The sequence below is a fragment of the Elephantulus edwardii genome, unplaced genomic scaffold (assembly GCF_000299155.1).
Source record: "Elephantulus edwardii isolate Elephantulus edwardi_28Jun2011 unplaced genomic scaffold, EleEdw1.0 scaffold00354, whole genome shotgun sequence".
In the NCBI taxonomy this organism is placed as follows: Eukaryota; Metazoa; Chordata; class Mammalia; order Macroscelidea; family Macroscelididae; genus Elephantulus; species Elephantulus edwardii.
In genome coordinates, this window is record NW_006400104.1 from 407,497 (window position 1) to 417,565 (window position 10,069).

The window sequence follows — 10,069 nt, forward strand, 5'->3', positions numbered from 1 at the left end:
CTATGAGATGGATTGATTCAGTGACTGGGGTAATCGGGATGGGTGTGTCAGAGGCAGTGCGGTTGGCACAAGATAGAACAGGGTTTAGGGTTGTTGTGCATAGGGTCGCTATGAGTCGCAAACGACTCGACGGCACATAACAACAACAACAATCCATGAACAGGACACATTAGGTCTTTTATTGTTTCTTTCAGAAAGGCTCTCTAGTTTTCTTTTGTGTCTCTAGTTAGGTTTACTCCCAAGTATTTCAATTTGTGGTTGGTTGTTGTAAGTGGTATTGCTTCTTTGGTTTCCTTCTCTGAGTTCTCTTTGTTACTGTAAAGGAATCCCTCTGATTTTTTTTTTTTATATTGATCTTATATCCTGCCCCTCTATGACATTGATATACTAGCTCTAACAATTTTTTTGTTGTTGAGTCCCTGGGGCTTTTTGTGTACACTATCATATCATTTGCATATAGTGACCATCTAACCATCTCTTCTATATTGGGATGCTTTTTATTTCTTTCTCTTGTCTTATTACCATAGAAAGCACTTGCAGTACAGTACTGAATAGAAGTGGTGACAATGGACATCCTTGTCTGCTTTCTGTTCACAGAGAAAATGCTCCATTGGGAATGATATTGGCTCTTGGTTTTACATATTTGCTTGTCATTATGTTGAGGAAATTCCCATCAATTCCAATTTTGCTGAGTGTCTTAATTAGGAATGGATGCTGGATTTTGTCAAGTGCCTTTTCTGCTTCAATTGCTAGAATCATATGGCTCTTATTTATTTGTTTTGTAATATGGTGAATTACATTGATTGTCTTTCTTATGTTGAATAATCCTTGTATGCATGTTATGAATCCCATTTGGTCATGATGAATTATTTTTCGATGTGCTTTTAATGTCTATTGGCTGTGACTTTGTTAAAGATTTTTGCATCTATATTCATGAGAGATATTGATCTGTAGTTTTCTTTCTTAGTAATATCTTTGCCTGGTTTTGGTATTAGGGTTATGCTTACTTCATAGATATCTCTGGGAGTATTCCTTCACTTCCTATATTTTGAAATAATGTAAGTAGAATTGTAGACTGTATAGTTTAAGTATTCTGTGTCTTTGTTAAGTTTCTTTTGAGTTGATCTATCCTTTCGTGAGAGTGGTGTTTTAAAGTCTCCTACCTCTATTGTGGTGCTATTTCTTCTTCAGTTCTATTAACAGTTATTTTTGATGTTTAGCTGGTCTGTCATCTGGTGCATAGATGTTGATTAATGTTATGTCTTCTTGATCTACTGTGCCTTTAATCATTATACAGTGCCCTTATCTTTTATGGTGATTTTCATTCTGAAGTCTATTTTTTCAGAGATTAGTATTGCCACTCCTGCTTTTTTGTGGATGCCTTTTGCCTGGTGTATATTTTTTCAGCCTTTGATTTTGCATCTTCGTCTTCTTCAGTTACTTTAGCTTAAGAAATGCTTAGCAAGTTTGGCCCTTTTGATTTTCTGACTCTAGCTACTTGTATATTTCAGTGAAATACTTTGTCTTCCCACGCTACCCTCTGGAATCTTCAGTTCAACTCCTTAATATCTTGATTTATTCCCATTGCTTTGGCTTCTCAGTGCTCCAGTGTAATGTTTATAGAGTTTCTTCTGAAATCCTTCTTGGTCTTTTCTTCCTTCTCTGTCTTTGTAATGACCTTTTGCATTCTTTCTGGATGATATTCTTGATATCCTCAACAGCTCATCTGGTCTTCGCTCATTAATGTGCAAGGCCTCAAACCTGTTCCCGAGATGGTTTTGAAAGTCAGGTGGGATAGACTCAAGGTCAAATTTGGTTCCTGTGGACTTGATTTATTTTTCCTCAGCTTCAGCTTAAACTTGTATATGAGTAGTTGATGGTCTGTTCCACAATCAGCACTTGGCCTTTTCACTTTTCACGGCTGATTTTGAGCTTCTCCAGTGATTCTGGAAATGTAATCATTCTGATTCCTATGCATACCATCAGGTAAAATTCATGTGTCTAGCCTGCATTTATGTTTCTTATAAAATGTATTTGCAATGAATAAGTCATTGATTGTGCAAAATTTTATCATCCTATCTCTGACTTCATTTCTGTCACCAAGTCCATGTATTCCGACTGCTGATCCTTTTTCTCTATTCACAAATTTTGCATTCCAGTAACTCATTAATGCAGCTTGATTGCATGTGCTATCAGTTTCTGAATGCAAAAGTTGGTAGAAATCTTCTATTTCCTCCTCTTTGGCTCTGATTGTTGGTGCATATATTTGAATGATGGTGGTATTCACTAGACTTCCTTGTATGCATATAGATATTATTCTGTCACAATATTGTATTTCAAGATGGATCTAGAAATGACTTAACTATGAAAGCAACCCCATTCTTCCTCATCTTTTCATCTCCAGCATAGTAGATCATATGATTGTTTGACTCAAAATGTCCCTGCCAGCCCATCTCATTTTGCCAATATCTACTATGTCAGTATTTATGCATTCCATTTATTTCTTAATAATACCCAATTTTCCTACATTCATAGTTCTTACATTCCATGTTCCAATCACTAGTGTTTGCTTATAGCTGTTTCTCCTCCTGTGTTTCTATATTTGAGGGCTCAGACTCAATTGCTATATCTGCTAGTCTAAGTGTGCTCTGTTGTATATAGAGTTTTCGAAGGCCTGCTATTTTAGAAGTGAATGGTCAATTCTTCTTCCTAGTCTGTCTTAATTTGATTGCTCAGATTTAGCACATTATCTGACAGATAAGCATTTTACAGAGAAGAGAAGATTAAAGATATTTCCCAGTACTTCATTTATTAAATGTGTCTCTTTTAGACAACAAATTGATGGACTTTGGGTTTTTTTCCATTCTTCATTTTCCCCATTTTTCTCTTGATTGGTGCATGAAGTCCCTTCACATTAAGCGTGATTATTGACAGGCCAGCTTATCATAACCATTTTCTGTGTTTCTTTTTTTGTTTCTTGTTACTATGGTCCATCCACTTTCCTTTGGTGTCTCTATATGAATAACTTCCCTTGAAAGTTCTTGTAGCTTTGATCTTTTGTCACAAATTCCTTAAGTTCTTTCTTTTCTGCAAAGGATGTGATTTCTCCTTCATATTTGCTGGAGAGCTTTACTGGGTACAGGATCCTGGGTTGGTAATTGTTTTCTTTCACCTTTTTGTATGCCATCTGATTATCTTCTTTCTCTCATGGTTTCTTCTGAAAAATCAGAACTTTATTTCATTTCTTTTCCTTTGTAGGTGACTATTTTCCCTGTGCTGTTTTTAGTATTCCATCCATATATTTTATTTTGGAGAATTTAATATATCTTGATGTTTTCCTTTTTTGATCCTTTTTTGAGCTTCCTGAATTAGGATTTCCTCGTTCTTTATAATTTTCTCAATGATATCTCTATTCCTCTTATATTCTGATATTCCAATCACATGTATGCTAATCCTCTAGATGCTATCTCACATAAGTCTGTTATTTTCTTTATGTTTCATCTCTGATTTTTCTTCTAGAATGTTTCTGTTGAAGTTCTTTTTTTCCAGATCACTGACTCTTTGCTCCATCTTTTCTGGTCTACTTTTTTTTTGTTCGTCAAGCATGCTGGACACTTCTGTCATTTCAGTCTTAATGCTCTGGATTGCATTTTCATGCCTTTCTTATTTCTACTGTTGTGTTGGTAGTACTCTATCTTGTGATGATTTTTTAAGTTCTTGTACCTCTTTATCTATAGTTTCAATTCAGTATTTTTTTTCTTTCATTTTCTTCTGTATTTGTGCAAGTTCCTCCTCATCAATATGTTTCTTCTGAATCCATATCTCTGGAGCATTTGCTCTCTTGTTGGTTTCCATTGTTTCTTCCATCACTTACACCTTCTTCTGTAGTTGTTCAAATAATTCATCAGTATATTTTTTTCTTGTTCTCTACCTCTAGGTTATTCCCTTTATTTGTGGCTTCTATTGTTTTTATCAGCATTTGTACTTTCCTTCGTAGTTGATTGGAGGTCTTCATATCAACATATATCATCTGCCTCCTTGACTCTGGGATATTCATGAAGTCTCGGGTATTCTCAGCTTTTTTTTGAAAAGGCTTAATTTGTTTTTTGATGGCTTTGAAGCTGCCTGTTGCTTTCTTGACATTATGTGAAGTTTTTCTTGATAAGTGTTACATCATTTCTATTGTGTCTGTGAAACTTGTTGGTGGTTCTTGTCTTTATAATATTACTAATTGGTTGCCAAGTTAAAATGTGGTGAACTGCTCACTCCACTATAAGTCCTTTTGGGGAAAATTTCCTTTCCTAAAATCCTTGAGGTCCTCTCTATTCTGCACTGCAGCCCTGTAGGAATCTTGCCTTGAAGTAGTCCCCTGACACCAACTCTAAAGGTCTCCTTCATGTATGAAGTGGCTGAGTGGTGTGAGGCCATGTGCTCTACTCAAGCAGTTTCTCATGCATCTTTTCTCCTGGAGCTTAATGTCTTCCTTTATCTCTGAAGTGGCACTAGGTTAGAGATTACAGCTGCCAGCTCAAGCAGCTTGCATGCAGTGGGTCTCAAGTTAGCTCTCTCTCTCTACAAGAGCTACAAATATTTTTTTCCCTCTGAATGAAGTTCTTTATACCAAAGTCCCTTGTCCTGTTTGGCCCCTGGGATGGTCTGACAGCCACAAAGATAAGCACCCCCAAACGGAGGGTCCTCTAACCCCAGGGATACTTCAGTCCTGTCTCCCCACAAACAATGGAGAGTACTTGCTTTTGGCACAGAACCTTACCTTCCCTTACCTTTTCCATGCAGCTTTGTGTCCTCCTAGGATTTGTTTTTTACTCTCTAAAACAATTAATACTTTTTATTCATTTATTTATTCATCTAAAATATTTATTGAGGGCTATTTTGTGTGATCTCCTTATATAAAAATTTAGAGCTTTGGAAGCCATAAGAGTCAGTTTCACTTTGTCTTATAGGGTCACTGTAAGTCAGGGTCAACTTGGCAGCAATGGGTATTTTGTGGCAGGCAGAATTTTGTGCCATTCTTGTTGTTTTAATGTGTTATCAATTTGCCTATTACTTGTAGCAACCCTATGCACAATAGCTCTGAACTCTACCCTAACCTGAGCCAGTCTCACTCCAAACTATGTAAGACAGGACTTCAAAACCTTTGCCTTTAAGGAACAACTTGGTTTCACCTTCTCTGTTCTCTTGGCAGTGCATGGCATGTTCATTACTCTTCTCTGTCTTATGATGAACAAAACATGATACTCATGATATATGGAGTTTAGCTTAGTAAAAGGGACAAAATGCAATAAAAACTGTAAATAAGATAACCTCACTTTGTTATAATGGAAATAGAGTAATTTGAAGTAGTGAGTATACTAGGTGAAGTGATTAACATGTGGTTTTATAGTTCATTAAATTCTACTAAAAAAAAAAAGAAAACCATATGGTGGTTCAAGTAATATCTGACCAATGCTTTCTTTATTTTTAAAGGTGAAGTCCCCTCTACCATCCAGTTGCCCACACCTTCAGTTCAGCGCCCAAGCCCCATCACACTTTTCCAGCCCAGCGTCTCCAGCACTGCGCAGGTGGCTGTCCAGACTTCAAGTCTGCCCATCCGTCCAGCACTTCCACAGCAGCATTTTGCGGGGTCCTCCCAAATGGACACTCATCAGCTGCAGTCTGGAGCCAGTCATTCTGTGAAGAGACCTACCCCTGTCTCACTGGAGAGCACCAACAAGATTCCAACTAGTGCAAGTACTGTACATGTGAGATTTGCAACCTCGACGATCCAACCTCCCAAGGAGTATCCTAGTGTTTCCACCTGCTCCAGAAGTGCTCCGATCCCCCAGCCTCCTCCCATCCCACACTCACATATCTACCAACCGCCTCCCCTGGGTCATCCGGCCACCCTGTTTGGGACACCATCTCGATTCTCTTTTCATCACCCCTACTTCTTACCTGGACCTCACTACTTCCCATCAAGGTAAGTAAAAAAAAAAATCCATTTTCCTTTCATCTATAAATGCAAGGATGAATTTTCATCTCTTTAAACTACCTTTTTGTTTTATTGAGAAGAGGACTTTTCCATAAACTTTAGATAAGAGACTAAATAGGAGCTAAGCAGTTAACTTAAATGAAAACAGATGAGAACTGTGAGGAACTAAAGAGAATTCTTGCCCCATCTAATGAGTAGTGACTCCTATTCAGCTCCAACTATTGCTATAGGAGAATACAAGCTCAAGTGGCAGATCTGGTTGGGTGTGTTTGGTTTTTTTAATAAGAAACTATTGTAAGGAATTTTAACAACATTCAAATCCTTTTGTTATACGGAACTGTGTTCTCAAGCTTTAGTGTGCACATGAATCACCTAAAATCTTGATAGAATGCAAATTTTTATTAACTTGATATATTACAGTGAATATTAAAAATCATTGCCATGAAGTTAAAACTGAATCATTGCTGACCCTGTACACTGTAAACTACATGAAAGGAGATTGGTCCTTCTATCCATCCAGAGCTGCTAGCAGATTCAGACCACCAGAGAGGTACCTCTTCTGGGGTAGCAACACAACTCTGATGGAGTACACCATCAGAGCTTCCAAACAGGGACTATAGTTGTTATGTGCTGTCAAGTTGCAGTTGATTCATAGATGACCCTTAAGAAGGTCCTAGATTTGAGTTGTATGCCTTTGAGTTGACAGGGCAGTTCCTTACAACTAGACCACCAGAACTCCTCAGGGAGTATAATAGAACTGGTAACAAGCTTCCAAGTGATGCAAATTCTGCTAGTTTGTGAATCACACTTTGAAACAAAGGTTACAGAGAAGGACACTTTCTCTAAAAAAAGGTTATACAACTTGTCCAAATCTCTCTTGGTAACTTTTTTTCCAGATGAGAAGTTCTCCCATATAAATTATCAATAAGAAATTTATTTTCAAAAGGAAGTATCTAGTGAAAGCAAATTTGCTGCTTCTCATTTTAACAGGATATCATTTAATGTAAACATATTCTGATAGAGTGTCATTGATCTCAACTTTTCAATTGCTTTTAAATATGTAAGGCCCTTGGAGGTACTGGGAATTAGTTTGCTAATTGAAAACTTGGTGGTTTGAATCTACAAGTTGCTCCACTAGCGAACAAGAAGGTAGTTTGCGTCAGCAAAAATTTACAGGCTTGGAAACTCTACTAAGTAATTCCACTCTATCCTATAGGGCTTCTGTGTATTGGAATTGGTTTGATGGCAGTAAATTAAATAGTAGAGAGAAATGGTTAATCACTGCTAAAATTAAAATTGTTGTTGTTATGTGCCATCGAGTCGCTTGTGACTCATACCAACCCTATGTACAACAGCCCTAAACTGTGCTCTTTCCCTTGCCAAACTTGCTGTCTCTGATACGCCTATCCACATTATACCAGTTATGGAATAAATCCATTTCATTGAGGATCTTCCTCTCCTGTGTGGTCCCTCCACCCTCCAAGCATGATGTCTCTCCCAAAGGACTGGTACCTCCTTCAACATGTTCAAAGTATGTCAGATGAAGCCTCAGAATCCTTGCCTCCAAGGAGTAGCCTGGTTTAACCCTCTCCAGGACAAACTTGTTTGTTCTCCTAGCAGTCCATGATATATTCAGTACTCTTCTCCAGCACCAAAACTCAAAGGCATCAACTCTCCTCCTATCATCCCTAGTCATTGTCCAACTTTCTGATGCATAGCAAGTAATGGTAAAGGCCATGGTTTGTATCTGGCTCACCATAGTCTCCAGACTGACATTGCTTGGAGAGGTCTCTGACAGCAGACTTTCCCAGTGCAATTTGTCTTTTAATTTCCTGGATGCTGGTACCAGAAGTGTTGATTGTAGAGGCAAGAAAACGGAAACTGTCAACAATCTCAATCTCTTCATCATCTATCATGGTACTACCGATTGGCCCAGTGGTGATAATCCTTGTTTTCTTGACGTTGAGCTTCAATCCATATTGAAGGCTGCAGTCCTTGACCTTCTGCAGCAAGCACTTCAGGTCCTCCTCAGTTTCAGCAAACATGGTTGTATCATCTGCATAACACAGACTGCTGTTGAGTCTACCTCCAATCTTGATGCCACTCTTCTTCTCATAAAGTCAAGCCTCCTGAATAATCAGTTCTGCATGTAGATTGAAAAGATATGTAGATAGGACACATCCTTGACACAAATCCTTCCCAATGTTGAACCATGCAGTAATATTACATGCAAGCAAGATTCTGCTGAAAATTATCCAGAAATGACTGAAACAGCACATCAACAGAGAACCACCAGAAGTGCAGGCTGGGTTTAGAAGAGGCCATGGTAGTGGGGATATTACAGGCAATGTCAGGTGAATCTTGGCTGAAAGCAGAGAGTACCAGGGGAATGTCTATCTGTGCTTCATTGACTGTGCAAAGGCACTTGACTGTGTGGATCACAACAAATTGTAGCTAACTCTGAGAAGAATGGGAATCCCAGAACACTTGATCATGCTTATGTGAAACCAATACTTGGACTAGGAGGCAGTTATCAGGACAGAGCAAGGAAACACTGCATGGTTCAAAATTGGGAAAGGTGTAGTACACCAAAGTGTGTCCTATCTCCATACCTTTTCAATGTATATGCAGAACAGATTATCTGAGAGGCTGGGCTCTATGAGGAGACATATGACATCAGGATTGGAGGTAGACTCATCAACAATCTGCATTATGCAGATGACACAACTCTGCTTTCTGAAATTGAGGAGGACCTGAAGTACTTGCTTCAGAAGGTGAAGGACTGTAGCCTTCAATATCGATTGAAGTTCAACATCAAGAAAACACAGATTCTCACCACTGGGCCGGATGGTAACATCATGATGTATGGTGAAGATATTGAGTTTGTACACAGCTTTAGTTTGCTTGTCTCTACAGTCAATACTCTTGGTACCAGCAGCCAGGAAATTTAAAGACATACTGTACGGAGAAAGTCTGCTGTCATGACTTCTTCAGAGTACTGAAGAACGATGATGTCAGTCTGGAGACTAAAGTGTGCCTGATATAAGCCATGATCGTTGCAATCACTTGCTATGTGTCAGAGAGCAGGACAATGACTAGGACTGATAGAAGGAGAATTGATGCCTTTGAGATGTGGTGTTGGAGAAGAGTACTCAATATACCATAGACTGCTAAGAGAATGAACAGGTTTGTCCTGGAGAGGGTTAAACCAGGCTGACCTTTGGAGGCAAGGATTCTGAAGCTTTGTCTGACATCCTTTGAACATGTTGCAAGGAGGGAGCTGTCCTTGGATAGGGACATCATGCTTGGAAGGGTGGAGTGACAGAGCAAGAGAAGAAGACCCTTGATGAGATGAATTGCTTCAGTGACTGGGGTAATGGGCGTAGGTGTGTCAGGCACAATAAGATTGTCACAGAATATAGCAGGGTTCAGGGCTGTTGTACATAGGGCCATTATGAGTTGCAGGTGACTCAACAGTACATAACAACAACAACATAATCATCAGGAAGAGGCAGTTTCTCAAAAAGGACATGATGTTTGAAAAAGGAAAGGGTCAGCAAAAAAGAGGAAAACTCTTTAATGATATTAATTGACACAATGGTTAGTACAAGTAAGTGGATAAATCTGAGCTCTCATACATTGATAGCAGGAATGATGCAATCACTCAGAAAAATTTGGCCTTTTCTGAAAACGTTAATTGTATATTACCATATGACCCACAAATTCCAAACTCTATCTTAAGTCGTGTCATCTGCATAACGCAGATTGTTGATAGATCTTCCACCAATCCTGACGCCACACTTCTCCTCAGAGCCCAGCCTCCCGGATAATCTGCTCTGCATATAGGTTGAAAAGGTATGGAGATAGGACACATGCCTGGCATACACCCTTCTCAATTTTGAATCCAATTCAGTGTTTTCTTGCTCTGTTCTGACAACTGCCTCTTGGTCCAAGTATAGGTTTTTTATTAGAACTATCAAGTGTTCTGGGATTCCCATTCTTCTCAGAGTTAGCCACATTTTGTTATGATCCACACAGTCAAACACCTTTGCATCAATGAAACACACATAGACATTCCTC

General features: G+C 38.7%; 1 protein-coding gene across 1 annotated transcript in view; it reads left to right on the plus strand.

Annotated features, from left to right (window-relative positions):
• Positions 1-10,069, plus strand: part of SOX30 (SRY (sex determining region Y)-box 30) — an 89,972-nt gene that overhangs the window by 40,517 nt on the left and 39,386 nt on the right. Inside the window, exon 4 of the mRNA XM_006901969.1 lies at positions 5,485-5,977. Coding sequence (XP_006902031.1) covers positions 5,485-5,977 — 493 coding nt within the window. The remainder of the gene's footprint in view (positions 1-5,484; positions 5,978-10,069) is intronic.